Source organism: Hemitrygon akajei, chromosome 10 (assembly GCF_048418815.1).
Source record: "Hemitrygon akajei chromosome 10, sHemAka1.3, whole genome shotgun sequence".
Taxonomy (NCBI): domain Eukaryota; kingdom Metazoa; phylum Chordata; class Chondrichthyes; order Myliobatiformes; family Dasyatidae; genus Hemitrygon; species Hemitrygon akajei.
This window is the reverse complement of record NC_133133.1, coordinates 78,055,806-78,083,223: the sequence shown is the minus strand read 5'-3', so window position 1 is coordinate 78,083,223 and position 27,418 is coordinate 78,055,806. Positions and strand designations below refer to the sequence as shown.

The 27,418-nt window shown below is 44.0% G+C and overlaps 1 protein-coding gene across 1 annotated transcript; it reads right to left on the bottom strand.

Moving 5' to 3' along the window:
• On the bottom strand, positions 1 to 27,081 carry LOC140734086 (interferon-inducible GTPase 5-like). Its single transcript, XM_073057670.1, has 2 exons — positions 26,967 to 27,081; positions 1 to 1,897 (listed from the first exon to the last, which is right to left on the bottom strand). Exons 1-2 carry the CDS (start codon positions 26,984 to 26,986, stop codon positions 697 to 699), a joined length of 1,221 nt encoding a protein of 406 aa, XP_072913771.1. The 5' UTR covers positions 26,987 to 27,081; the 3' UTR covers positions 1 to 696.
• Positions 27,082 to 27,418: the final 337 nt, after the last annotated feature.

Here is a 27,418-nt window from a genome sequence, read left to right as displayed (position 1 = left end):
ACTGTTTGACAATTTTAAATGAAAGCTAAGTGAAGACAGCTTCATTGATCTCAGATCTTGCCGTGAGCTTTAGAGCAAATTCTCTGACAATGTTTGTTTTAATTATTTGTAGGATTTCTTGATGGTAAGTGAAACTGAACCAGTTGATAAGCTCTGAACACAGGCTGTGAAAATCTTCCCAATAGTTGACATCAGAGGTTGGTAAGGTGGTTGGGGTGGCACTTGATATTTCAACCTAGGAATTATAACATCTCAATTGATACAGACATTTATGCACCGCACCCAAGTATCAGCTATCATTTTGCCTGTGCTGTTACATTTTAAACAAGTAATTGGCTGAGTAATGCAAGGGGCTTCTGATTATTGCCCAGCAGCCCAACCAGCTGTGCCTTCTGGAAGCCAATGTTTATCAGGTACATCCTTTATGTACAACTCTGAAGGCAGATATAGCTTAATTTTAACGTTATTTCATAGAGTCACACTCTGTTAATCTTGCACTGGTTTTCCAAATGGTACTGATTGGAAACTCCCTCCCAACCCCCTTCAGTAATAAATAAGATATTTCCAGGAACACATACAGGAGAAGTGAACATTGTTGAGTTGATTTACAGCACGATTTGGTGCTTGATGTGATGTCATCAAATTATTAAGCATGGTGTGCTATAAACTCACTGGGTCGATACTTTTACAGTTCAGTTAATCAGTTTCAAAGGCAACTTTCACCACTCTGTCTGCATTCTCTGTAAGATCCTTCAGTGCAGCACTCAGCATCTTGTACGTCATGAGAAATGATGAGCCTGCTCCAAAAATGGAGCCAATGACAGGGACAAAGTCGAGAGCGAATTCCAGGGCTGAAACAGTAACAACAGCAGCCCCCCAACCTAACCTCACAATTACATCTGGGGTTATTTCCCCCAGCAATGGAGCTTTCACTGTCACCTTCAGCTCTTCCACAGGTTTTCCTGCTCTGTTGGCCAGTCTTTGAAGAGAAGCATCATCCAGACCCAGGCATTTCCGGAAGTAGACAATGGCTCCAATCAATATTCCGATATCACAAGCGAGAGAGAAGCCGGGAACTGGGACCGCTCCCAATCCCCCAGAGAGTGCTGCAAATATCCAGATATGTTTTTTCAGAATTGCACATTTCCTCTGAACTATCTCCACACTTAGATTTGGAAGGGCCAGGACAAAGATCCTTTTCTTTACATTATTTAGATCACCTTCGAGTCCTTCATTTAACCGAATGAAATCAAAATGATCCGGCTCTAAACTGGATATCAGGAACACAGTGGGATTCGGAAACCCTGCTTCTGTCAACTTCCTGACGGTGTCACTCTGAATCTTTTCCAGCTCTTCGTCTTCATTAATAACCCCCCTCTCTTTCCTCATGGAATAAAGATCGATGTCAATCCTAGAGCGGACAAAATAGAACTTTTTCCCCAGCCGATTAATCTCTTTGGCAAGTTTAACATCATTTTCTTTGAATCGCAAAGCAGAGATTATGATAAAGAAATCATATCTTTTGAAATTCATTTTTCTGAGATATTTAGCTGCTGGAAATGGTGTGGTTCCGATCCCTGGCAGGTCCCAATAGCGAACATTGGGCAGTGTGGGATGTGAGTACCCAGTTGGCTCCATTGTTGTTTCTGTGGTCCCAGATTTAGCTGCTCCCGGATCAGTGCTCAGAAGTCCTCTCATGGCATTGATGAAGGTGGATTTTCCTGTACCTGTTTCTCCCGTCACTGCGATATTAAGCTCTGTTTTGTCCAGATCAGTTATTTTCTTCTCTATCAGTGGTTTAACTTTTTCCACCCCACCTGTTTCAAAATCAGATTTCAGTTTGCTCAGTTCTTCCTGTGTGAAGAATGAGGAGGTCTCAGTCTCTGCCACCTGTTCACTGAAAGAAAGTATGTTCCATTAAAGTTCTCATCTGAAACAACTTCTATTTGTATTGCATTTCACATCATTAACAGAATGTCTGCATGTCAATCCTTCCTGGTAATTATTGAAACACATTTTGCTCTTACAATTTGCTACTGAATAACTATCTATACGGAGTTTGTTATTGTAATTTGCATAAGGATAAGTATCGGTTAATATGCTTCGACTTTGCTTAATCACCACAGATTTAACTAATGGAGCATGTAGATCTCGACCTGTTTGTCCACAGAGCAGCATCTCCCAAGCTAAAACATCATTTGAGAGTGGCAAAGAGAACCAGACTCTTTCAGTAGGGACCAAGAAGAATGCATACTCATCGTGATGACCCAAGAACCATCAGTTCAAAGAGAATCAGCAGCAAAACCACCTCTCCCTCTACACCAAAAGAAAGGCAACATGATCATCAACGCACCCTCCAAACCCCCTATCTCACACCAAATGCAACAAGAACATTGGTTCTGCTCCCCACTCCATATTGACAAGTACAGTACTCTGCAAAGGTCTCAAGAGTGTGTGTGTGTGTGTGTATATATATATATATATATATATATATATATACATAAAACAAAAAACAAACTACAAAAACTCTAAATAAAATAGAGATGCAGGATCAGGTGATTGTCACAAGGATTGAGAATCACAAAGGCTGTGACATCCCATCTGAATTGTAGGAAAATTATTCATAGAAAAGCGAAAGATTCAGCTTTTGTGATTTATGTTGGTACCAGTAATATTAGAAGAACAAGAGAAGAGTTCCCACTAAGGAAATTTAAGAAGCTAGGGTTTAAATTAAAATGCAGAAACTAACATAACAATCTCTGGATTTCTTCCTGAGCAATGTGGAATTTGCACAGGGTTAATGAGATCAGAAAGCTAAATGAGTTGTCAAAGTTTGGTGTAGGAGAATTGGTTTTGAATTTGTGGAATATTAGCACCAGTGTTGGGAGAAATGGAGCTGTTCCAATGAGACAGGCTCCACCTGAAGAGTGCTGGGACCAGAATCCTGGCAAATCACATAACAAGGGCTTTAAAATAAATTGTAGGGAGTGGATTGAACAGGTCGGAAAAGTCAGGATAACATTAAAGAGAAGGAGAATCCAGGAGAGGTTACAGAAGTCTTCAAATTAATGAAGGTTTAAAAAGGGTCAAGAAATTATCTTTGGAAATATGGAGACAAAATTGAAAAGAGTGATGAATACTGAACTGAATCTGTTTTATCTCAATGCATAATGTAGATATAATAACGTAGGTGATCTCACAGCACAGTTACAGATTGCCAGGTTTGATGATGTGGGCATCACTGGGTCATGGTTGATGGACGATCACAGCTGGGAGATAACGTCCAAGGATGTACATTGTATTAAAAGGACAGGCAGCTGGGCAGAGATGTTGGGATGGCTTTGTTCATTTTAAAAAAATAGTCACTAAAAAGAAAAGGCATATGACTAGAAGATGCAATCTAAGAAGGTTTAAAAAAGACCCTGATGGGAGCTTTATATCGGCCTCTAAATAGTAGTAAGGATGTGGGTTACAAATTTCAAAGGGAAATAGAAAAGGGAAGTTATGTTGGCCATGGAAGATTACAATATGCAGATTTATTGGAAAATGAGTTTGGTACTCAATTCTAGGGGAAAGAGTTTATACAATGCCTATATGATGGCTTTTTTCAACAGCTTCTGGTTGAGATCATGAGGGAATATACTGGACTGCGTGTTGTATATTCAGATTTTATTAAGGTGTCCAACGTAAAGGAACCTTTAGGAGACAGTCATCACACTAGTATAGAACACACCCTGCAGTTTGAGAGGTAGAAGATAAAATTGGATGTATCAGTGCAATAAAGGGAATTACAGAAGCAAGACAGGAAAGTGGGCTGAAGTTCACTGGAAGGTAACACTAACAAGGATAACAGAAGAGTAATGGTTGGATGTTTTGAGAATAATTACTCCATTAGACATAGGAGCAGAATTAGGCCATTTGGGTCATCGAGTCTGCTCCGCTATTTCGTCACGGCTGATCCATTTCCCCCTCAAAACCATTTTCCTGCCGTCTCCCCAACACCTACATACCCTGACTAATCAAGAACTTATCAACCTTAACATGAAATGTACTGAATGACCTGCCCTCCACAGCAGCCGGTGGCAATGAATTCCAGAGATTCGCTACCATTTGGTTTAAAAAATTCATCTTCATCTATGCTCGAAATGAAGACCCTGTATTTGGAGGGTTTGCCCTGCAACCCTAGACTCTCCCATCATAGGAAACATCCTCTACAGATCTAACGCATTTAGGCTTTTCGACATTCAATAGGTTTTGGTGAGATTCCCCCGTCATTCTACTAAATTCCAGCAAGTGAAGGTCCACAGCCACTAACTGCTCCATATACGATAATCCCTTCATTTCTGGAATCATTGGGTTCCTCCAATGTCAGCACATCCTTTCTTAAGGGGCCCAAAACTGCTCACAATAATCCAAGAGAGGCCTCACCAGTGCCTTCTAAAGCCTCAGTATTATGTTGTTTTTATATTCTTGTCCACTCAAAATGAATATTAATGGACTTCCGGGTTGAGCATGGAGTGAGTAGGTGTGTGCAAGTGTGGCTCCCTATTTTTATTGAAAATCTACCTGTTTATCTTTGTCGTATGCTCGAGATAACTGAATATTTAACATTGTGAACAACCCGGGACGTTGCTGGACATCGGCATAGCAAATAAAATGCACCTTCGAAGTAAATCTGGAGAAAAGTATAGCGAAGCCTCGAGCAAGAAAGCTGATATTACGGTAATGGCGCCATTGCACGCTGCTGGACCTGGACCTGTGCTACTCGATGACCCGGAGAAGCTTTGTTTAGTTCTTACTGACACGACACAAGCGGTGCATTCTGCCCTAAAGAGAGAACTTGAAGATGCTTTGTCACCATGAATGCTACCATGGAACAAATTATATCTTACTACGAGTCGCACGGCGAACGCATTCGTGAAATTGAAGATGGGCTGAATGATTATAGTGACCGAATGGCGAGCGCCGAAGCCGCCATTGCAACGCTGCAGAGCGAAAACGCGTTTCTGAAGGGAAAGCTAGATGACCTCGAAAATCGGTCGCGGAGATCCAATTTGAGAGTGGTCTGCATTCCTGAAAATCTGGAAGGTTCAGACCCTGTTAAATTTATGACTGAGTTTTTTTGACAAAGTGCTGGGGACAAATTTCTTCCCAAGTACTCTCATGCTCACCGAGTCGGGCCTAAACTATCTGATGTCTCTGAAGCCAAGCAAACGAGACCAAGAACGTTCCTGGTTCTCTTTCACTTCTTTCAAGATAAGCAACGCTTCATCAGTAGACGGAAGCAGGAACTGTATTTACGCGGGCATCAAGTGTTTTTATTCATGAAGATTTTAGTGTGGAGCTGGGGAAAAAACAAGCAGCATTCAAGGTGGTGAAATCCCTGCTTTACGGGAAAGGGGTCAGGTTCGGCCTCTTGTATCCTGCCCAGCTCCAGGTCATCTGAGAAGGTAAAAAGCATTATTTCGATACACCAGATTTGGCCAAAGCATTTTACCATTCGCGCTGGGGAGAAGAACGAGAAGAGTAATGACGTTGTTTTTAGATTATTCATGCAGCATTGAATGCCAAGGCAAAATGTTAATTTTCGCAATTTACTTCTTTGTTCATTTTTTCCAGTTTAATTTGTGGAACGTGATTGGGTCGAATTGCTATGCTGCAGAATCTGATTAACAAAAATTTTCAACCAGCAAAATGTAAATATTTGGGATTTGCATCTCTGGCATTCAGTTTCCTAGTTTTTTTTTTGTTTTTAATGCTTTCCTTGACCTGTGCTATTGTTAGCCTATATGTATTAAAGGTAGAATAAGTGTTGGTATAAATTTTAAGGAGCGAAGCCACCCTAGATCAGATTGAAACTTTGGTTGTTTGGGGAACACTTTGGAAGTTTTTTGTTTGGTAATGCCTGCAATCATCCTCAGATGGGGAGGTAGATCTAGGTTTCGGGGGTTAATTGTTTTTTTTCTTTGTGTAGAGGCGTGGGGGGGGGGCAGTGTTTTGAGGGATTACCATGGCACTTTATTCTTTTGTGGGTTACAGATTAGCCAGACTTTCTTTCCATTGTGCGTTATTGTGTGCAGCTTGTGCCCTCGCACTGCTTTGGATTGTGGGCCCTGTGTGTCTCCTGATCTGGTTAACATGAGTGCTGCTGATGGAGGCCACCCTGTGAGGTTTATTTCTTGGAATGTAAAGGGGCTCAATGGTCCTGTTAAAAGAGCTAAAGTTTTCTCTCATCTGAAACAATTAAAAGCAGATATACTATTTCTACAAGAGACACATTTAAGAGTGGAAGACCCTAATAGACTCTGTAAAGCATGGATTAGAGAGGTTTTTCATTCCAGATTTAATAGTAGGTCCAGGGGGTGGCGATATTAATCACCAAAAGAAAGCAGTTTACACCATCTGATGTAATCAGTGACCCTAATGGTCGCCTTATTATAGTTTCTGTATCTCTCTTTCAGATACCTGTCATGTTGGTTGGTTGGTTGGTTGGTTGGTTGGTTGGTTGGTTGGTTGGTTGGTTGGTTGGTTGGTTGGTAGGTAGGTAGGTAGGTAGGTAGGTAGGTAGGTAGGTAGGTAGGTAGATAGGTAGATAGATAGATAGATAGATAGATAGATAGATAGATAGATAGATAGATAGATAGATAGATAGATACTTTATTCATCCCCATGGGGAAATTTGACTTTTTTTCCAATGTCCCATACACTTGTTGTAGCAAAACTAATTACATACAATACTTAACTCAGTAAAAAAAATGATACGCATCTAAATCACTATCTCAAAAAGCATTAATAATAGCTTTTAAAAAGTTCTTAAGTCCTGGCGGTTGAATTGTAAAGCCTAATGGCATTGGGGAGTATTGACCTCTTCATCCTGTCTGAGGAGCATTGCATCGATAGTAACCTGTCGCTGAAACTGCTTCTCTGTCTCTGGATGGTGCTATGTAGAGGATGTTCAGAGTTATCCATAATTGACCGTAGCCTGCTCAGCGCCCTTCGCTCAGCTACCGATGTTAAACTCTCCAGTACTTTGCCCACGACAGAGCCCGCCTTCCTTACCAGCTTATTAAGACGTGAGGCGTCCCTCTTCTTGATGCTGCCTCCCCAACACGCCACCACAAAGAAGAGGGCGCTCTCCACAACTGACCTATAGAACATCTTCAGCATCTCACTACAGACATTGAATGACGCCAACCTTCTAAGGAAGTACAGTCGACTTTATGCCCCTAATTGGGGTGACGTCCACTTTGCAAATAAGGTTTTGTCATTAATACCTAACCTGAGTACACACCAGCTAATCTTTTCAGGAGATCTGAACTGTGCTATTGACCCACTGCTTGATAGGTCTTGTCATGGTCCGGTCCGTGGACTCCAGACTCCGGGTCTTCTGGCTGTCCCTTGTTTCACTTGGGCTTAATCATAGGCACCTGATTCTCATCTTGGGGACGGGAATACAAGTGGCTCTGGGTTCGAGTGTAGGTACGGGTTTGTCTTTTCAGTATCCTGTCCTCGCCTCTGTGGGTTTCGGCTTGTCAGTATCCTGTTTTCACCTCTGTGCGCAACCCACACCTGAAGCCTTGCCTGCAACCTTGCCTGTATCGCTGACAAATTCAGCCGCCGGAGTGAGACCGGAGCCTTGCCACGCCAACAGAAGGTCTCTTTCTTTTCTTTTTCCATCTTTTTATTATCATTATTAATAACAAAATAAAATTGATACATAGATAATGAGATTACACGCATACATATTTCAACTAACTATAAAAGATTACAAGAGCAATGATTACAGTATAAGTGAGTATTCCCACATCGTAAATGATACAATATACAAATAGACAAGGCAAACCTAGGTGTATCATAATATAAAATAAAAAAGAAAAAGAAAAAAAGAAAAAAATCATTATGCAAAAAACTAATCAAAAATCTAGTAACTAATAGAAGAGAAAAAAAAACAAAAAAGAGAAGAAAAAATAAAAAAGAGAAAAAAAAGGCTGTTTATAATATCTCACAAAAATACAAAATCATCAGTGTCGTCAACTCCGATCCTCTTGACATATATGCAATCAAAACTGGAAAATCAAATAGGCCTGGAACAGGGTCCTATTACATCATATGAAAATATTGAATAAATGGTCTCCATATCTTTTCAAATTTAGTAGAAGTGTCAAATGCACCACTTCTAATTTTTTCTAACTTTAAACATAACATAGTTTGAGAAAGCCAATGAAATACAGTAGGAGGATTAATTTCCTTCCAATTCAACAAAATAGATCTTCTAGCCATTAGTGTAAGAAATGCAATCATTCGACAAGCAGAAGATAAATGAAATGAGTCCATCATTGGTAAACCAAAAATTGCGGTAATAGGATGGGGTTGTAAATCAATGTTCAATACCACAGAGATAATATCAAAAATATCTTTCCAATATTTTTTCAAAAGCGGACACGACCAGAACATATGAGTTAGAGACGCTATTTCAGATTGACATCGATCACAAATAGGATGTATATAGGAATAAAAATGAGCCAATTTATCCTTGGACATATGAGCCCTGTGTACAACCTTAAATTGTATTAATGAATGTTTAGCACATATAGATAATGTATTAACTAATTGAAGAATTTTATCCCAATTCTCAATAGGAATAATAATGTTGAACTCTCTTTCCCAATCATTTTTTGTCTTATAAAAGGGCTCTGAACGTATCTTCATAATTATATTATAAAGTTTTGATATAAGCCCTTTCTGAAAGGGGTTTAATTCAAATAAATTCTCCAAAATGCCTGAAGACACAAAGTTTGGAAAAGTAGGAAGTACAATATTTTAAAAATTCCTAATCTGTAAATATCTAAAAAAATGAAATCTAGGCAAATTATATTTATTAGATGACTACTCAAAAGACATAAAACAATTATCCAAAAATAAGTCAGAAAATCGTAGTAATCCTTTAAGTCTTCCAAGCCAAATAAGCTTGGTCTATAATTGAAGGGTGGAAAAAACAATTGGATACAATAGGAATATTTAAAACAAACTGAGTCAACCCAAAAAATTTCCGAAATTGAAAACATATATGTAAAGTATGTTTAACTATTGGGTTGTCAATTCATTTTGGCAATTTAGAAAGAGCAAAAGGGAGAGAAGTCCCCAAAATAGAACCCAGTGCAAAACCTGGTACCAATTTAATTTCCAGGCTCACCCAATGAGGGCTAAAAGATCCATCCCAATCTTTCAACCAACATATCAAATATCGGATATTAACTGCCCAATAATAAAATCTAAAATTAGGCAATGCTAATCCACCTTCCTTCTTTGCCTTCTGTAAGTATATTTTACCTAACCTAGGATTTTTATTCTGCCAAATATATGAGGAAATTTTTGAATCAACATTAGTAAAAAAAACTTTTGGAATAAAAATTGGTACCGCTTGAAAAATATATAAAAACTTAGGTAAAATAACCATCTTAATAGTGTTAATTCGACCTATCAGAGATAGAGATAATGGTGACCACTTAGTAAACAAGCATTTAATCTGATCAATTAAGGGTACAAAATTAACCTTAAATAAGTCTTTGTGGTTTTTTGTGATTTTAATCCCTAAGTAAATAAAAGAATCATTAACTAATTTAAAGGGTAAGTTTCCATAAATTGGGACCTGTCTATTTAAAGGAAACAATTCACTCTTATTAAGATTTAACTTACACCCAGAAAAATCACTAAATTGAGCCAACAATGATAAAAATACAGGAATAGATTTCTCAGGATTGGAAATAAATAACAATAAATCATCTGCATACAAAGATAACATGAATATCTGTCCCACGATTAATACCAAGAATATCCTGTGATTCTTTGATAGCAATTGCCAAGGGTTCTAAAGCAATATCAAATAATAATGGACTAAGAGGACAGCCCTGTCTAGTGCCCCAAAATAAACGAAAAAAGAGAGATCTTTGATTATTAGTAAACACCGAGGCTACTGGGGTATGATAAATCAGTTTAATCCAGGAAATGAATGTCGGACTAAAATTAAACTTCTCCAACACATTAAATAAGTATGGCCATTCAACTCTATCAAATGCTTTCTCCGCATCTAATGAAATAACACATTCTGAAATATTATGTGAAGGAGTATACACAATATTCAATAACCTCCTAACATTAAAAAAAGAATAACAATTTTTAATAAAACCGGTTTGATCCTCTGAAATAATTTGGGGTAATACCTTCTCCAATCTGGATGCAAGTAACTTGGAAAAAATCTTTGGTCTATAGAATGCACAATCAGTAGGGTCTTTATCTTTCTTCAATATTAAAGAAATAGAAGCTCTATAAAAAGATTGTGGCAAATTGCCCAATCTAATTGCTTCTTCAAAAACCTTATATAACCAAGGAGAGAGAGTAGCGGAAAAACATTTAAAAAATTCTGCTGTATACCCATCCGGACCAGGTGCTTTCCCTGAATTCATGGAAGAAATAACCCCTTTGATTTCTGCATCAGTCATAGGAGTTTCCAATATTGAAAGATCATCTGGTGATAATCATGGGAAATTCAATTTCCCAAGAAAATCACACATGGCACTGCAATCCTGAGGAAATTCAGAATGATACAGGGACGTATAAAATCTTGAAATGATCTATTTATCTCATCATGGTTAATTGTCAAATCCCCATTTTGCTGACGGATCTTAGTAATTTGACGTGTACAATGTCCTGTGTATGTTACTAAAAAGGGCTTCTTTGGTTTGTTACGAGTAGGAATGTTTCTTTGTCTGTTAAATGTTTCTCTCGCCGTTGTTTCACTTTAGAATGGCAGATATGGTAATTGTATTCATTTGTTAATCAATGGGGAATGTTATTGTGTTTTGTGAGGCTGGGAACTTGGGGGAGGGGTTGCGCAGGCTTGGGGGTGAGGAGAGTCGGGAGGGAGACACCGAGGAAGGAGGACGTGCGCTCGGAAGACCACCGGGGAGTCAGAGGTGGAAGACGTGGAAGTCGGGAGGGCAAGCGACGAGGAGTCGAATGGTTCGCTGGTTGAGCTCCAACGAGTGCACTAAACTGACTGAACTTTGATAAGTTGGCACCTTTTGTTTTTTTCTTGTGTATATATATATATATATCTATAGTATTGCCTAATACTCTTTTAATTTTAGTAAACTCTTTAAAGTGTATTTCATACCGGTATTTGTTGTGGGTTTGATACTGTTGGCGGGCGCGAGGCATAAACGCGATTCTCACAGCACCTGCGTGTACGGGAGGTGGGGTTGGTGTGTGGCTGGATCTCCTTTTCCCCTAGACATATACCAGCCTGTTGGGTAAGTGTTACATTTGTGGGGTGCTCGCCCGGGATTGGATTGTCAGGGGCTGTGGAATCGCGCAGGCAGCAGAGTGGAGATGGACAGGGATAAGATTGTTCGCTGGTGCGAATTTTAAGGTGTACCGGTACAGTACGCATGCGTAGTGAGCGGAGTGGATTTTCGAGTTTCGGGAGACGCGGTAGTGCGGGGGTTAAGTTTGGTGAACGGTATGGGGCAGGTAGAATTGGTAGCTAGACGGTGTGGTAAAGAGGTGGTGTCTAGCTGGATGTTGGTTAGTACGAGTGCTGACGTCAGGACGTTGGAACTGCTGGCGACGGTCAGTGTACCAGGGAAGAGGGGCTGTGGGGGCTCCACCCCTTCTCCGAGGATGAGGCTGAGGAGACATCGGAGGAGGAGCTAGAGCTAGAGGAAAACCCCAGAGAGGTGGCAGGCACTAGCAAAGGGAGGAGGGAGGGGGGAGTCGTGACTAGGCCCCGCTCCCCAGGTAGGGTGGAAGCCTCTGAGCTGGCAGCCGCACTTAACTCCCTGGTGGGAGTGGCCGAGAGGCCACGGCTGAAGCTGGGGGTGTTCTCCGGAGCCAATCCGACTCCAGACGGGGAGGTGGACTATGAGACCTGGATCGAGCATGCGTCCTTGATGTTAGAGGAGTGGCCAGGCTCGGAGGAGGAGAAGAGGCAGCGATTGGTGGGAAGTTTGAGGGGTTTAGCAGCCAAAACAGTCCGGGAGTTGAAAGCTGAGAAGTCTGGGGCCTCAGTGGAGGAATGTATAGAAGTTTTGGAGGGACCGTTTGGGTTGTCAGGGGAACCCTGGCTGCTTTTAGCAGAGTTCCAACGCCTGGAACAATGGAGAGGGGAAAAGCTCTCCGAGTACATATTTAGGATGGAGGGGATGCTCTCGGGGCTGCGGCGCCGGGGGGTAGTGAAGGCGCCTGACGTGGCTAGCGTGAGGATGAGTCAGTCATTCAGTGGCTCTCTGGAGGAGGACAAGGTGGCATGGACTATCCGGCAGGCTTATAGAAAGGGCCCTCCTCCATTGTTTGGGCCACTGATTAGAGACGTGTGGGAGGAAGAGAGAGCGTTGGGGCGAAAAAGGGGCGCGGACCTATGGGAGCGATCCTCAGCGATACAGGAAGTGGTGGCTGGGTGGAGGAATGACAACCCACCGGGGGGTAGAGAACCCCCTCTGGAGGGGAGGGACAGGGGAGGTACCCACTCTCAGGGGCGACCAGTGCAGTGGGTTGGGAGCGGGAGTCGTCCTGGGAGAGGAGGGGCGGCAGGCAGCGTGTGCTTTAACTGTGGGAAAGAGGGGCATTTCAGGCGGGACTGTGGGTGGCCGAGGGTGTGCTATAGCTGTGGAGAGGAGGGACACTTTAGGTGGGATTGTGAGAGACAAGGAGTTCCGCGGAGGACAAGCCCCCCTGCGACTAAGAAGGGAGAGGTGTCGGGAAACTTAGGAGAGGCTCAGTGAGGGAACGGACTGGAGCCTCTGGAGGAACACGTTCCCAGAGATCAGCCAAGGGACCACCGGGTGCCCACGCCTCTATTCCAGATGGGCTGGTAGGACCCCGTGCCAGTGTGGGTCTACGGATAGAGGGAGTTTACGCAAAAGCCATTCTGGATACGGGATCTCAGGTGACCTTATTGTACCGGTCTTTCTACAACCAATATCTAAAGCATTTGCCTGTAACCCCATTTGACGCCCTGCAGATTTGGGGTGTGAGTGAGGGTGACTACCCGTACGATGGGTACCTATCGGTGAGATTGGAGTTCTCGGAGGGCGATGTGGGAGTGTCCGAAGCTATTGAGACGTTGGTGTTGGTGTGTCCTGACCCGGTGGAAACCGGTGGTGCTGCCCTCCTGGTGGGGACTAATTCCCCCGTTGTGCGACGGCTCCTGGGAGCTTGTAAGGAGAAAGCGGGGGAAGACTTTCTGGAGACCCTCTTGGTGCATCCAGTGTTTCGAGCAGTGTTCGAAGAAGGGGTTGCCTCACTAGGACTGGACCCAGAGTGTAAACGCGGGACGGTGTGGTGTACGCAGGCGAGGCCCAAGGTGATCCGACCAGGGGAGGTAGCACTAGTGATGGGGACCCCCAGATTCCCAGGAGTGCCGACGGGCGAAGCCCTGTTAGTAGACGCCCCGGACGATCTTGAAGTGGAGACACGATTTCCGGCGGGGGCGCTGGTGAGGCCCGAAGTACAGAGACCAGGGGTGGTACATGCGAGGCGTATAGCTATAAGTGTCAGGAACACCACGGCAAGAGAAATCACCTTTAAGAGGGGAATGCCGCTGGCACATCTGTTCCCGGTGACGGTAATGTCTAGTGCACCAGTGAGGACCCCTAACGGGGAGGGATCGGAGCATCGTAGGGAGCTGACCGCTGAAGTCTTTAACTTCAGGGATTCCCCTGTGTCGCCGGAGTGGAAACACAGGCTAGTGGAGAAGATGCTGAAGATGGAAGCTGTTTTTTCTCGCGGCGAGTTTGATGTTGGCTGCTCCAAAAGCACTCGCCACACCATCCGGGTGACGGAGGACACCCCGTTCAGAGAGAGATCCCGACGGCTGGCTCCGGCAGATGTTGAGGACGTGCGGCAGCACTTGTGCAGGTTGAAGGAGGCCGGAATCATAGCTGAGTCCCAAAGTCCTTATGCGTCCCCAATAGTGGTGGCACGGAAGAAGAATGGGCGAGTGCGCATGTGTGTTGACTACAGGACGTTGAATCGGTGAACTGTCCCTGATCAATATACTGTCCCAAGAGTCGAGGATGCGCTGGCCTGCCTGAGTGGTGCGAAGTGGTTCAGTGTGCTGGATTTAAGGAGTGGGTATTACCAGATCCCGATGAGTGCGGGCGATAAAGAGAAGACCGCTTTTATCTGCCCGCTGGGGTTCTTTCAGTTCGAACGAATGCCCCAACGCATATCAGGAGCCCCAGCCACCTTCCAGAGGCTCATGGAGAGAACTGTGGGGGATATGTATCTGTTAGAGGTGCTGGTGTACCTGGACGATTTGATAGTGTTTGGATCGACTTTGGAGGAACATGAGGAGAGGCTGTTGATGGTGTTGGGCCGGCTTAATGAAGGAGGGTTGAAGCTTTCCCTGGACAAATGCCAGTTCTGCAAGTCGTCGGTTAGCTACGTTGGCCATATCATTTTGCGAGAGGGAGTGGCTACTGATCCAACCAAGATAGAGGCCATGACCACCTGGACGAGACCACAGAAAGTGGGCGCTCTGCGCTCATTTTTGGGGTTCTGTGGGTATTACCGGCGATTTGTGAAAGGATACGCCAAAGTGTGTCACCCGTTGACTCAGCTGTTGTGTGACTATCCACCGGTGGGAAAGAAAAGGACGGGGGACCAGAGGCAGGACGCTGGAGGATACTGGAACCCGGCGGAACCTTTTGGCTCGAGATGGGATGATCAATGTGAAGAGGCGTTCCGATCTTTGAAAAGGGCACTGACCCAGGCCCCGGTGTTGGCTTTTGCCGATCCCCAGAAGCCATATGTGCTGCACACGGATGCCAGCCGAGAGGGTCTCGGGGCTGTTCTGTACCAGGAGCATAGCAAAGCATTGAGGCCGGTAGCCTTTGTCAGCCGAAGCTTGTCGCCATCGGAGAGAAACTATCCCACTCACAAGTTGGAGTTCCTGGCGCTGAAGTGGGCGGTGGTGGACAAGTTGGGCGATTACCTGTACGGAGCCAAGTTTGAGGTGTGAACGGATAACAATCCTCTCACTTAAATTTTGACTTCGGCGAAGCTGGATGCCACAGGACATCGGTGGCTGGCGGCCTTGTCGGTATATGATTTCAGCCTGAGGTACCGGCCCGGAAGCAAGAATGTCGATGCGGATGCTTTGTCTCATCGGGAGCCGGGGGAACAGGAGAGGGACGAGGAGTGGGAGAGTGTCCCTGCCCCTGGAGTGAAGGCGATGTGTCAGTTTGCTATCACCGTGAAGGCCGAGGGAAGAGGGAGGCTGGAACGAGCCGTGGACCATTTGGGGGGTTTTGACGATGCTATACCCCTAGCTTACTGTGACCTGACCGCTCTGCGGACTAAACAGTTGCCGGAACTGAGTCAGGGGGAAGTGGCAGCTGCTCAGCAAAATGACCCGGGCATTGGCACAGTGTGGAGAGCGGTCGAGAGGGGGGATGGGGCGTTGGCTGAGAAGGCGAAACACCCATTCGTGCCCCTGTTGTTGAAGGAGTGGTCTCGGTTGAAGTTAAAGAACCAAATCTTGTACCGGGTAACAGCGCCTCCGGACCAACCCCACTGTTGGCAACTGGTCCTGCCGGAGGAGTATCGGCAGGCTGTACTCCAGGCCCTACATGATGATTCTGGACACTTGGGGGTGGAAAAGACCTATGGATTACTCAAAGACCGGTTCTACTGGCCCCGGATGAGGGGGGGAAGTCGAAGAATACTGTAGGGGCTGCAGTCGTTGCATCCGGAGGAAGACCCTGCCCGCGTCCACGGCTCCACTGTCGCACTTGCAGAGTGCGGGACCTCTGGACCTGGTACGTATGGATTTTCTGTCGATTGAACCTGACACCAGCAACACCGCGAATGTCTTAGTCATCACCGATCATTACACTCGCTATGCTCAGGCATTTCCCACTAAGGATCAGAAGGCGACGACAGTGGCGAAGGTGTTATGGGAGAAGTATTTTGTTCATTACGGCCTTCCCAGGCGAATCCATAGCGATCAGCGGTGGGACTTTGAGAGCCGCCTTATCCATGAATTACTGACTATGCTTGGGGTTGAGAAACTCAGGACTACCCCTTATCACCCACAGGGAGATCCGCAGCCAGAGAGGTTCAACCGGACCCTGTTGGATATGCTTGGGACGCTGGAGATTGGGCAGAAAAGCAGGTGGAGTCGTCATATTGGACAATTGGTTCACTGTTACAATTGTACTCGCAATGATGCTACAGGATATTCGCCCTATTATCTGATGTTCGGGCGGGAAGCGAGGTTGCCCATTGACGTGTTTTGGGGGTGAAGTGGGTGAATTACCCGGGAAGTCCCATCTAAAGTATGTGTCCGACATGAAGAGGGAGTTACAGCGGGCGTACGAGTTGGCCGAGGCGGCGACTACCAAACAAAATCAGAGGAATAAGATGCGGTATGATCGAAAGGTGAAGTTTGTTCAATTATTGCCGGGCGACCGGGTCCTTTTACGGAATTTGGGACTCCCTGGTAAGCACAAGTTGGCAGACCAATGGGCGGCCAGCCCCTATGTAATAGAGAGCCAGATGCTGAACCTGCCAGTTTACCGGGTGAAACCTGAGGATGGGAAAGGGCCTATCAAGGTACTCCATCGGAATCACCTGCTGCCGCTGGGTCAAGCGGTGCAGGTGGATACGGAGCCAGAGTGGGAGGTTACGCCCAGTACAAGGACTCTGCGAGGGTGCAGAGAAAGGGAAGAGACTGCTGCTGAAGAGTGGGGATGGGTCCCTCACCCGGAAATGGCTACTGATTCGGAAGAGGACGACTCAGATGAGTGGCCCCTGTTCCCATTCGCTGGTGCTCCAGTACCAGGAGAGGAGGCTCCTGGCCCTTCCCATACTGAATTGGGTGAGAGGAGGGAAGGTCTTGAGGGTCAGATGGAGAGGCTGCCAACATTGGTGGGAGAGAGGGTGGAGCCCGAGCGTGAGCCGGAGAGATCTCAGGTGAGGGAGGACCCCCGTGAGGAAGGGGGTGAGGGTCGGTCAGGAAGACCTGGGGTGTCGGAGACAGTGGGTTCGCAGGTGAAGAGGGAGCTCAGTGGGGCAGAAGGGGTATGGAGATCTCAGAGGATTAGGCACCCCCCAGAGCGGTTGACATATGTGGTACCAGGAGAACCGAGTGTGATCTCTACTGCTCTGGGTAGTTATGTCACTGCTTTCTGCACCTGGGTTGGGTTTTGTGTGTTGCAAGAAGCTTTGGGGAACTCTAGTACTGCCATGAGGGCATGACATTTGCTGGTGGGGAGAGAATGTACAATGTCCTGTGTATGTTACTAAAAAGGGCTTCTTTGGTTTGTTACGAGTAGGAATGTTTCTTTGTCTGTTAAATGTTTCTCTCGCCGTTGTTTCGCTTTAGAATGGCTGATATGGTAATTGTATTCATTTGTTAATCAATGGGGAATGTTATTGTGTTTTGTGAGGCTGGGAACTTGGGGGAGGGGTTGCGTGGGCTTGGGGGTGAGGGGAGTCGGGAGGGAGACACCGAGGAAGGAGGACGTGTGCTCGGAAGACCACCGGGGAGTCTGAGGTGGAAGACGTGGAAGTCGGGAGGGCAAGCGATGAGGAGTCGAATGGTTCGCTGGTTGAGCTCCAACGAGTGCACTAAACTGACTGAACTTTGATAAGTTGGCACCTTTTGTTTTTTTCTTGTATATATATATATATGTATATATCTATAGTATTGCCTAATACTCTTAATTTTAGTAAACTCTTTAAAGTGTATTTCATACCGGTATTTGTTGTGGGTTTGATACTGTTGGCGGGCGCGAGGCATAAACGCGATTCTCACAGCACCTGCGTGTACGGGAGGTGGGTTGGTGTGTGGCTGGATCTCCTTTTCCCCCTAGACATATACCAGCCTGTTGGGTAAGTGTTACAGACGTTTAACCAAAGCATTCTTCAATTGACTTGCTAGCACTTTACCCAATTTATCACTATGCATATAAAAATCAGATCTGGACTTACATCTTCGATTGAAAATCAACTGATGAAGTAATAAACTATATTCTGTTTGAAGTTCAACCCTTTGTTTGTAAAGCTCCTTACTAGGAGTAATCAAATATTTCTTATCAATCTCTTTAATTTTATCAACCAATAAAAGAGTTTCCTTCTTTATGCGTTTTCTCAGACCAACAGAGTAAGAAATAATCTGTCCACGTATATATGCTTTAAAAGTGTCCCAAAGTGTTCTGTAAGAAATATCTTCTGTGGAGTTGGTTGAGAAGAAGAAATCGATCTGTTCATTCATAAATTTAATAAAGTCCGGATCTTGCAATAAGGTAGAATCAAACCGCCATTGTCTAGCATTATGAACTGTGTCCGTAAATTTAATAGAAAGTTTTAATGGAGCATGGTCAGAAATAGCTATACTATCATAATAACAACCATTTACCGAAGGAATCAAACAAGAGTCAATACAAAAATAATCAATTCTCGAATAAAAATGATAAACATGTGAGAAAAGAAAACTCTTTGTCCTTAGGATGCCGAAATCTCCAAATATCAAAAATTCCATTATCAGTCAAAAAAGAGTTGATACAAGTGGCCGACTTATTGGGTACAGTCTGAGTAGATATAGATTTGTCCATCAAAGGATTTAAACAACAATTAAAATCACCACCCATTATTAACTTATATTCATTTAGATTAGGTAAAGAAGTAAATAAAGACTTTAAAAAATCAGGACAATCCACATTTGGAGCATAGACATTAACCATAGCAACCTTTTTATTAAAAAGTAAACCCGTAATTAACAAAAATCTACCATTCGGATCCGAAAAGATATCATGTTGGACAAATGTAATAGAGGAGTCAATAAAAACTGAAACTCCCTTTACTTTGGCATTCAAATTCGAATGATATTGTTGACCCCGCTAAAACCAAAAAAAGCGATAGTTATCTCCTTCCTCACATGAGTTTCTTGTACAAAAATGATGTGAGCATTAAGTCTTTGGAATACTTTGAAAATCTTCTTTCGTTTAATTGGATGGTTTAAACCATTAGTATTCCAAGAAACAAAATTAATGGTCTGAGCCACAGTTCTAAAATCAACCCTTTGGTATAAAAAGGGTTAACCAAATTACAAACTCATGCCCCCGGAAGAACAACAAAAATAAAAAAGCAGACCCGGAAGTGACGACATCGCGGACAAATTTGTAGTTCAGTATCAGCCCAAATGAAAAAACTGATAGAAAAAATATAGAATTAGAAAAAAGACCACCCCCCCTCCCACTCAAGAAAGAGAAAAAAAACCAGAGCCAAAAAAAGGCCGGGAAAAAGCAAAAATGAAACTAACCCTACCCCCATATCAGCGGAAGACCACTCCATATATAAAGGATATATAAAAAAAACACCCAAACTTTAAAAATTATGATCACTATACTAGAACCAAACTTCTGAATATAATTGGTAGTAGAATAAAAAGAAGAAAATATAATCACTGAAAACTTATAAATCAGGTTAAAACCCAAACAAACCAAAAAAATATTTAACCTGTGACAAGCGATGCATTGTAGGAAGAAGACAAGAGAAAAAAAGCGCCATCTTAAAAAACACCAAAAATGTTTTATCAAAAAACCACCATCTTAGTAAAAAAGTATTCACCTTCGAAGGATTAAAAATACACCTTCAAAGGAACAGAAAATAGTCAGTGATACAGTATAATGGTTAAAGTGTGTAAAACAAAACGATTAATGTCGAAAGAACACTTTAACTTGAGTATAAAGCGTAGAGTAAACCTACACTAATAACCAGAAACAAAATCTGGTTTGGAAGATCAAAAACCATCTTACACAATCGAAATCACTCATTCATTCAGCCTGAGAGCCCGTAGCAGTAGGGAAGTTCTCATTCAGAAAACTACGCTTCAAATGTAGAAAGAAAAATCCGGCGAGGAGCGTTCGGAGGGGAGATTCTGAGCTTCGCAGGGTATAAGAGCGCTGGTTTTAAATTTTTCTCACAACATTCAGACATCAGCGGTTTAAAAAGAAGCCGTGCCCTCATTACCTCAGGACTAAAATCTTCTACTAAGCGGAAATTGTGATCTTGAAATTTAATCATTCCTACACGTCGAGCCACACGAATAAGTTGCTCTTTAACATGTGCATAATGGAACCGGACAATTACAACCGAAGGTTTAGCTGAAGCACTCGGTGATCGACGCATAATTCTATGAGCGCGATCAAGTAATGGCGGACTGTCTGGAAAAACAGACGGGAACGCATCCTTGGGTCGTCTTTTTCGATACCTTCTGGGAGACCAAGTATACATAGGTTCTGTCTTCTGGACCGATTCTCAAAGTCGACACTCTTGACTTTAAGTGTTTCCACCAGTTTAGTAGTCGAAAGTAAGTCCTGTTGCAATTTTTCAATTATCAAATCTCATTTCCGAGCGTCTTCTTACAGAGATGCGATAAGAACTTGCTGCTGGTTAATTACTGAATCCGTCTTATCCATATCATCCTGAAAAGCCTTTATATCTTGTTTAAAAATTTGTTGTTCAAATTTTTTTAATCCACTCCAATAACAATTCATAAGTTAATTCAGTGCGTTGCGGATGAGCTTGCTTCTTTCCATTACCATTCGGGTTCCGCCCAGGTTCTCGTCCTTTAGATCTAAGAGCCATTTCTGAGTACATATCTTCAAAAATTCACAATAAACTCTTAACGACAAGTCCAAAAAAATAGCAAGAATATTTTGGTGTAGGTAAAAATAAGTTGAATAAGGGTGATCAAAGGTTAAAAAAAGTAAAGGTTATGGAGCGAATCTACAACAGTACTCACTCCATAAGCGTCTCCCGCTGACCTCTGGAACGGTCTCTTTGTGTCACCATGTGTAGTGTCTGTGTATGAGTTCTGGCCCTATGTCCTGCCTCCAAGGAGGGGTCCTGACTCTGTGTAAGCCCCGGCCCTGTTGTCAAGGATGGGTGCCGGCTCTGTGTTCAGTGTTCCCGTGCTCGAGTCCAAGGCTCAGTAGGCAGGCTGTTTGCCGCTGTTATGGTCCAGTCCGGAGCCCGCATTCCGGGTCTTGATCCGGTCCACAGACTCCGGGTCTTGTAGCCGTCCCTCCTTTCACCCTTAAGCTCAAATAGGATCAACTTGGCTTAAGGAGGTGCACCTGATGCCTATCGGCTGGCAGGTGTATATAAGGGGTTCTGGGACTGACTAGTTGGGGGGGGTTGTCCTGTTTTCTCCTGTTCCTCTGTCTTGTACGCACTGGTCCCGTTGTTCCGTCCGGTTCGCCTTGTTCATGCTGTCCACCTGTCTATCCCATTTCGACCTGGTCGTCTTGTTTCTGCTGTTTTCCCGGGTTAGTTCTGTTTGTCCCATTCGCCCCAGCTTGGAGTACCCACCATTAATCATTTAGTTCTGCAAGTCCATTCTTGTAGTCACCCTGGACCGAGCTCACTTCCGATCCCTTGCCTCCTTCAGGTAAGCAGGCCCGACTGTTGTTACCCGGCAGGGGACTTTGACCCTTTCCTACCCCTCTCTTCCGACGGGTTGTGCCCTGCGACCTGCCCAGGCTCGTGTTCCTGCCTGGGAGGCCAGGCCCTGCCCAGGAATTATGCGGCCCGCCCAGGGGGCTATCCTCCCAGCATTCCTTGTCCCATAGACCCATCCTTTAGCCTAGCCAAGGTCCTGCCTTCGCCATGAACTCTCTGAACCCCAGGATTAGCTTTGCATGCCACGGTCTCCCCATCTTGTTCTATCCTTTAGTTGTTCCTGTCCTGCCCCTAGTACTTCAGTGCCTGCGTCCTGCATTTGGGTCCAGTCTCCATGTCCCCTTGTGACATGCCGCAACTCGAATGGACTGCGGTTGTTTTGTCATCTCGTATCCAGCTCAGAGGCAGGCCGTTTGCCGCTCCGAGTGGACTGTTGTTTGTTGTCTGGTATCCAGCTCAATAGGCAGGCTGTTTGCTGCTACTCGAATGGACTGTCGTTGTTTGTCGTTCTGTATCCAAATCCAGTCCAAGTCTTAGGCTCTGAGTCAAGTCTAGTCCATGTCCAAGGCTCTGAGGACGTTCCAGTCCGTGTCCAAGTCCAAGCCTAGGCCCTCAGTTATGGTCTCGTCCAGGGCTAGTGTCCATGTCCAGCTATGCCTCTCCCCAGTTCTGCTTTGCTCTCCCTCGACCTCGGCTCTGCGTTCTTGCACTCCCTCGATCAAGACCAAATCTGAGCTTCATGTCCTCTTCCAAGTCTGTACTTTATCTCAAGATGGTTTGTATATCTAGGAATACCAGTTACACGCTCTTTTACATCTCTGTTTGAAGCTAACTACAGGCCTCAGTTTAGCCAAATGAAGGCTGATTTTGAGAGATGGCGCAGTTTACCCCTCACTATAACTGGGAGAATTCAATCAGTGAAAGTGACTATACTTCCCAGATTTCATTATTTGTTCCAGTGCTTGCCAATTTTCTTATCCAAGTTATTTTTCAAATCAGTCGACCAAGCCATAACCTCCTTCATTTGGGAAAATAAGGTCCCAACGGTTAATAAGCTCACTCTCCAAAGAGGTTGCAATGTAGGTGGAATGGGCCTTCCTAGCTTTATTCATTATCACTGGGCATCGAACATTCAAAAGGTGTTATTTCGGCTTCCCCGGCCAGATATAAACTGGTGCCTGCTTGAGACACGGTCTTGCCACTCCTCGTCTCTCCCAGCTTTAGTGTATTCTTCCTTGCCATTGAAATCCTCTCAGTTCACATCTAACCCGGTCGTGCTCTCCACCCTCAATTTTTAATCAATTTCGCTGCCACTAAGTTCACAACAGCTTCAGTTTTGCGTCCCATTCATAGAAACCATCTATTTCTTCCCTCCACACTCGATTCAGTTTCTAGACAATGGGGTTTGAATGGTCTTATGCATATTAAGGATTTGTTCAACTGGTAATATATTTGATAGTTTTGAAAACCTGTGCAGTAAATATGCCCTTCTGCATAATTTTTTTTAAAATAAATACCTGCAGATTCACCACTTTATCAAGGAAAAATTTCCCTCTTTTCCTGATCTACCACCTGCTATGTCGTGGGGAAAACTCACTCTTAGCATTAATAATAAAGGGCTGATCTCTGTACTATACTCTCAGCTGATGTCTTTGGGAGTTCAAGATTTAAACAAAACTAAGTCTAGGTGGGAGGATGACCTTGGTATGGATCTGGCTGAGGAATACTGGGCAAAAACATTGAATAAGGTTCATTCCTTGTCATCATGTACTAGACTGGAGCTCATACAACTTAAAGTTTTACACAGGGTACATTAAGTAAAGCCAGGCTTGCTGACATATATCCCGGGACAGACACTGACTGTGACATCTTTCTTGTCATATTTTGGGAGTTTTAAGGAATTACCTACTAGTTTAGGGCAGTTGATTGCACTTGGGAAGTTGCCCCCCTTTTAACACACATCTGGTTTACTTCACAGGGTGGTTGATTAATTGTAATGAGTGTAGTCTGGATCATCTGACATGTGGATGTGTGTGGGCCTTCGTCCTGAAGAGGTGTGGGGGTATGGCTGTGAAATGTCCATACTTGTATTTGTGAAGAGTTGTATTGAAAATACATTAACTGCCATGGTATGTTCGGGGAGGGCGGATGAGAGCAAGATATAAAAGCAAAATGGAGGAAAATTTAATCCATTATGTATTCTGTGTTACGTATACGTGACAGTGGTACCCTTGTCATGTGATTGGGGTTGAAGTTATACTGGACTTGAGGTAATGGTCTTGTGATGGTGGAGTGACATCATTTTCCCGCCAGCAGAGGTCATGTGACAGGTGTTTTGTTTTGTTTTGTGTTTTTTTTTAAAAACAGTGTATAAAAGGAAGACCCCACCCTGTGGGGAGGGGCAATTCGTGGCTGGATTTGCCATGTTGACTTCATGCCACTGCGTGATTCAATGTGATGACGCAGTTTAGTTGGAAAATGAAGTTTTATCTAATGCCTAAAGTTTAAAAGGTCATTGCCAGCAGTTTCTTTACTGTGGAGAGTGAAGATAAAAGTTCGGGAGTTAAAGATTGAGGAGAATTGAATTTCGACGGTGGAATGGGTTCGACCTTGTGTGATCCTCATTCGGAAGGATTTCGTTGACTGTTCTCGTGTTAATCTCTGCGGGAAAGCAGAAGATTGAGAATAGTGTGAAAGAAGAGGTCAGTGCCTTTAAACCGTTACGTTTCATAAAATTCTTCGTGGGAAGAGTTCGATGCCGGGGATCGAAGGACAACGACGTGGAAGAGAATATAAATCGCCTTAAAAAGTCTCTCCTTTTAAATGGACTGAGCATTTTGAACTTTTGGCAATATCGCTTTAAACAACTGTTTTTGCAACATCGCTTTAAGAACTGTTTGAGCTGCATCGCTTTAAGAGCTGTTAAGCTGCCGCACAGCAGCTGTTTTCCGGTTGCGTTAGTGTTTGTTTACTTTTGGGGGGTTTGTTTTCAGTATTTAATAAATGTGTTTTTTGTTATTAAAACCCTTGCCTAACTCACATATATTTATTGTTGCCTGAATACGTAACATCTGTATTGTGTCATTTCTTCAATAAAAATATATTCAAAAAATATTAGCATTGAATTTTCCTTGCTCATCCCCGACTCAGCCTTCAAATGAACCTTAGAGAATCCTGCATGAGGGATCCCAAGTCCCTTTGTACTTCAATTTTTAAAATTTCCTCCCCATTTAGAAAATAGTCTACCTTCTAACAAAGTGCCGGACCATATAACACCCAACTCTGTACTCCTTTTGCCACTTCTTTGCCCATTCTCCTAATCTGTCAATATCTTTCCATAGCCTCCCCACTTCCGCATGACTACCTGTCCCTCCACCTATCTTCGTATCACCTGCCACAAAGCATCATCCCAGTCATTGATATTGTTACGTGGAACCAGCAATAATGGATGTGGAAGGGTGTTAGGGAATTATTGCAAATTAACAGAATTTATTAACACCCAAGCAGAAACATGGAAAATTAAACAAGCGACTAACTTAAAATGATGTTAACAGCGCTATGCGTCTATAGCTCCCAAACGGTTAAATTTAGAAACAATTCTTAGCAGAGTCTTACTGGAGCGCAGTCTCAGAATGTAAGTTCAGAAAGTTCCAAGCGATTCACGGGGGAATTGACAGGAGAGACTTTTAGAATTGGAGCGTAGCGAACTGACGATCTTGAAGACGGAGATTCAAAATACTGCGAACAAGCAAGTCTCGCCGAGATACAACAAAACGGCCACCGTACCTTTCCCAAGGCGACCCAACAGATACATAGTACTCAAGACGTACAATAAGGCTGGATGAACTCAGCAAGTCAGGCAGCATCCGTTGAAAGAAGCAGTCAACGTTTTGGGCCGAGACCCTTTGTCAGGACTGAAGGAGGAGGGGGCAGGGGCCCTATAAAGGTGGGAGGGGAGGGTGGAATGTGCCAGGTGAAAAAACAGAGGAAAGATCAAGGGCTGGGGGAGGGGAAACGGATCTGGAATCCCTGCGATACGAGATGGCGGCGGAGAAACGTTCCCAAAAACGAGACGTGGTTGTGGTACAGTGTCTGGGTTAGGACATGATCAAAGAGTCGAAGACAGGCGGAGATCACAGAAGGTGAGCCGTGAGAAAGGGTCTCACTGAACTCCTGTCGAAGAGAAGATTTAAACTTCTTCAGCGTAGTCATACCTTGAAGAGACTTCGCAGCGGAGTAACAAATAGTAAATGCAAAGTACACTGCAGATGCTGTGGTCAAATCAAGACGTACAAAAAGACTGGATGAACTCAGCAGGTCAGGCAGCATCCATTGAAAGAAGCAGTCAACGTTTCGGGCCTAGACCCTTCGTCAGGACTAAAGGAGGAGGGGGCAGGGGCCCTATAAAGAAGGTATCACGGTACCACAGCCACGTCTCAGTTTTGGGAACGTGTTTTCTGGTTGGCTGCCAGTGGTGTTCCATTGTTGTCAATGTTGAGGAAGCAGGGATTCTGCAGGTGGTTTGGACAGATCGGGAAATAGGAAAAGAAATGGCTGAAGGAATACAGTGCCAGTGAAGTGTATGGTCAGGCATTTTGGTAGAAGGAATAAAAATATAGACCATTTTCTAATGTGGTAAGGAAGAAAGGCAAATGCAACGTTCGAGAGGACTAGAATATTAGAGGAAGGACATGATGCTGAGGCTTTGTCAGGGATTGGACAGATTGCACTTGGAGTATGTGAGCATTTTTGGACCTCACATCTATAAAAGGATATGCTGGTATTGTACAGGGACCAGAGTATATTCACAGAAATTAAGAGTTAATGTATAAGTGGTTGATAGCTCCAGGCCTATATTCATCGGAGTTAGATGAATGGGGAGGGTGGAAATCTTATTGAAACCTGTTGACACCCCAAAAGCCTGCTACTATCTGAGGTAGAAGTCATATTCATGCAGGATTACCCCTCACTTTCCTGTCATGAATCAAGCTCCAGCAGCAAGAAGTTGGACTGGTGCACCATGTCCTAACCAAAACAGTCAAAATTTTCACCAATACCACACAGAAGATGACGTGAATGACACTCACAAGATCTAATGATGCGGCTTGTTTATGCTATTCTACAATAAATGACCACCAAAGAGAATAGACCAGGGCTTTGGTGTGAGATAACATTTCCTCATGTATCTTCACCTCCGTCATGCACCATGCTTGCGAGGAAAGGTAACGTTGCCAGGTCTATGAAATCATGAGCCAACCCCTAGATGGGATCAGATTGATCCTGAATGCAACTTTTCACGAAGGCAGGTCTTAGGTACATGCTCAAGGATGTTAGGAACTTGTAGTAACTGCTGTTCTTGATGTCGATACCCACATCTCAAAAAAGGGATTTGATCTATCCTGTTCTAAAGAGAAAGCTGTGCACTGTACGGCTTCTGCTCTGGCAGGTTTTGTTCATGCAGGAGAGCTGAAAGAAACAATGCGTAATTTCCGACCTACCTGGAGCTTGACCCTCCCATTCCCGATCTCGGTCTCTCGTTGGCTGGCCTGTATAACAATCCAGTGATGACAGGGTTTAATCAGATGCTCAGGGAGCCTTTTTGTCTTGCGTGATGTTTCTACTTCTAGAGGAGATGACACAATGAGGTGTGTTTTTTTATACCAGACATATCCAAGACTCTGAGGCAAATCACCATTCGAAACATTTGATTTAATGTATGTAAGCTACTAGAAAATACACAATTGTATTTACTCACCTGGCCTTGGTCAACCTGAAGTAAGAGATTGAAGTAACAGATTGTGCAGGCAGTCGTGCTTCCTTGTCAATGATCTTAGAAAGAAGGACCTATCATGAAGCTATCATGAAGAGAGCAGAAGGTGAAGGGAAATGCGCAAAATTACTGAACTCAATCATCATAAATCAGTCACCACCATGGAGCGACGTGACAAGA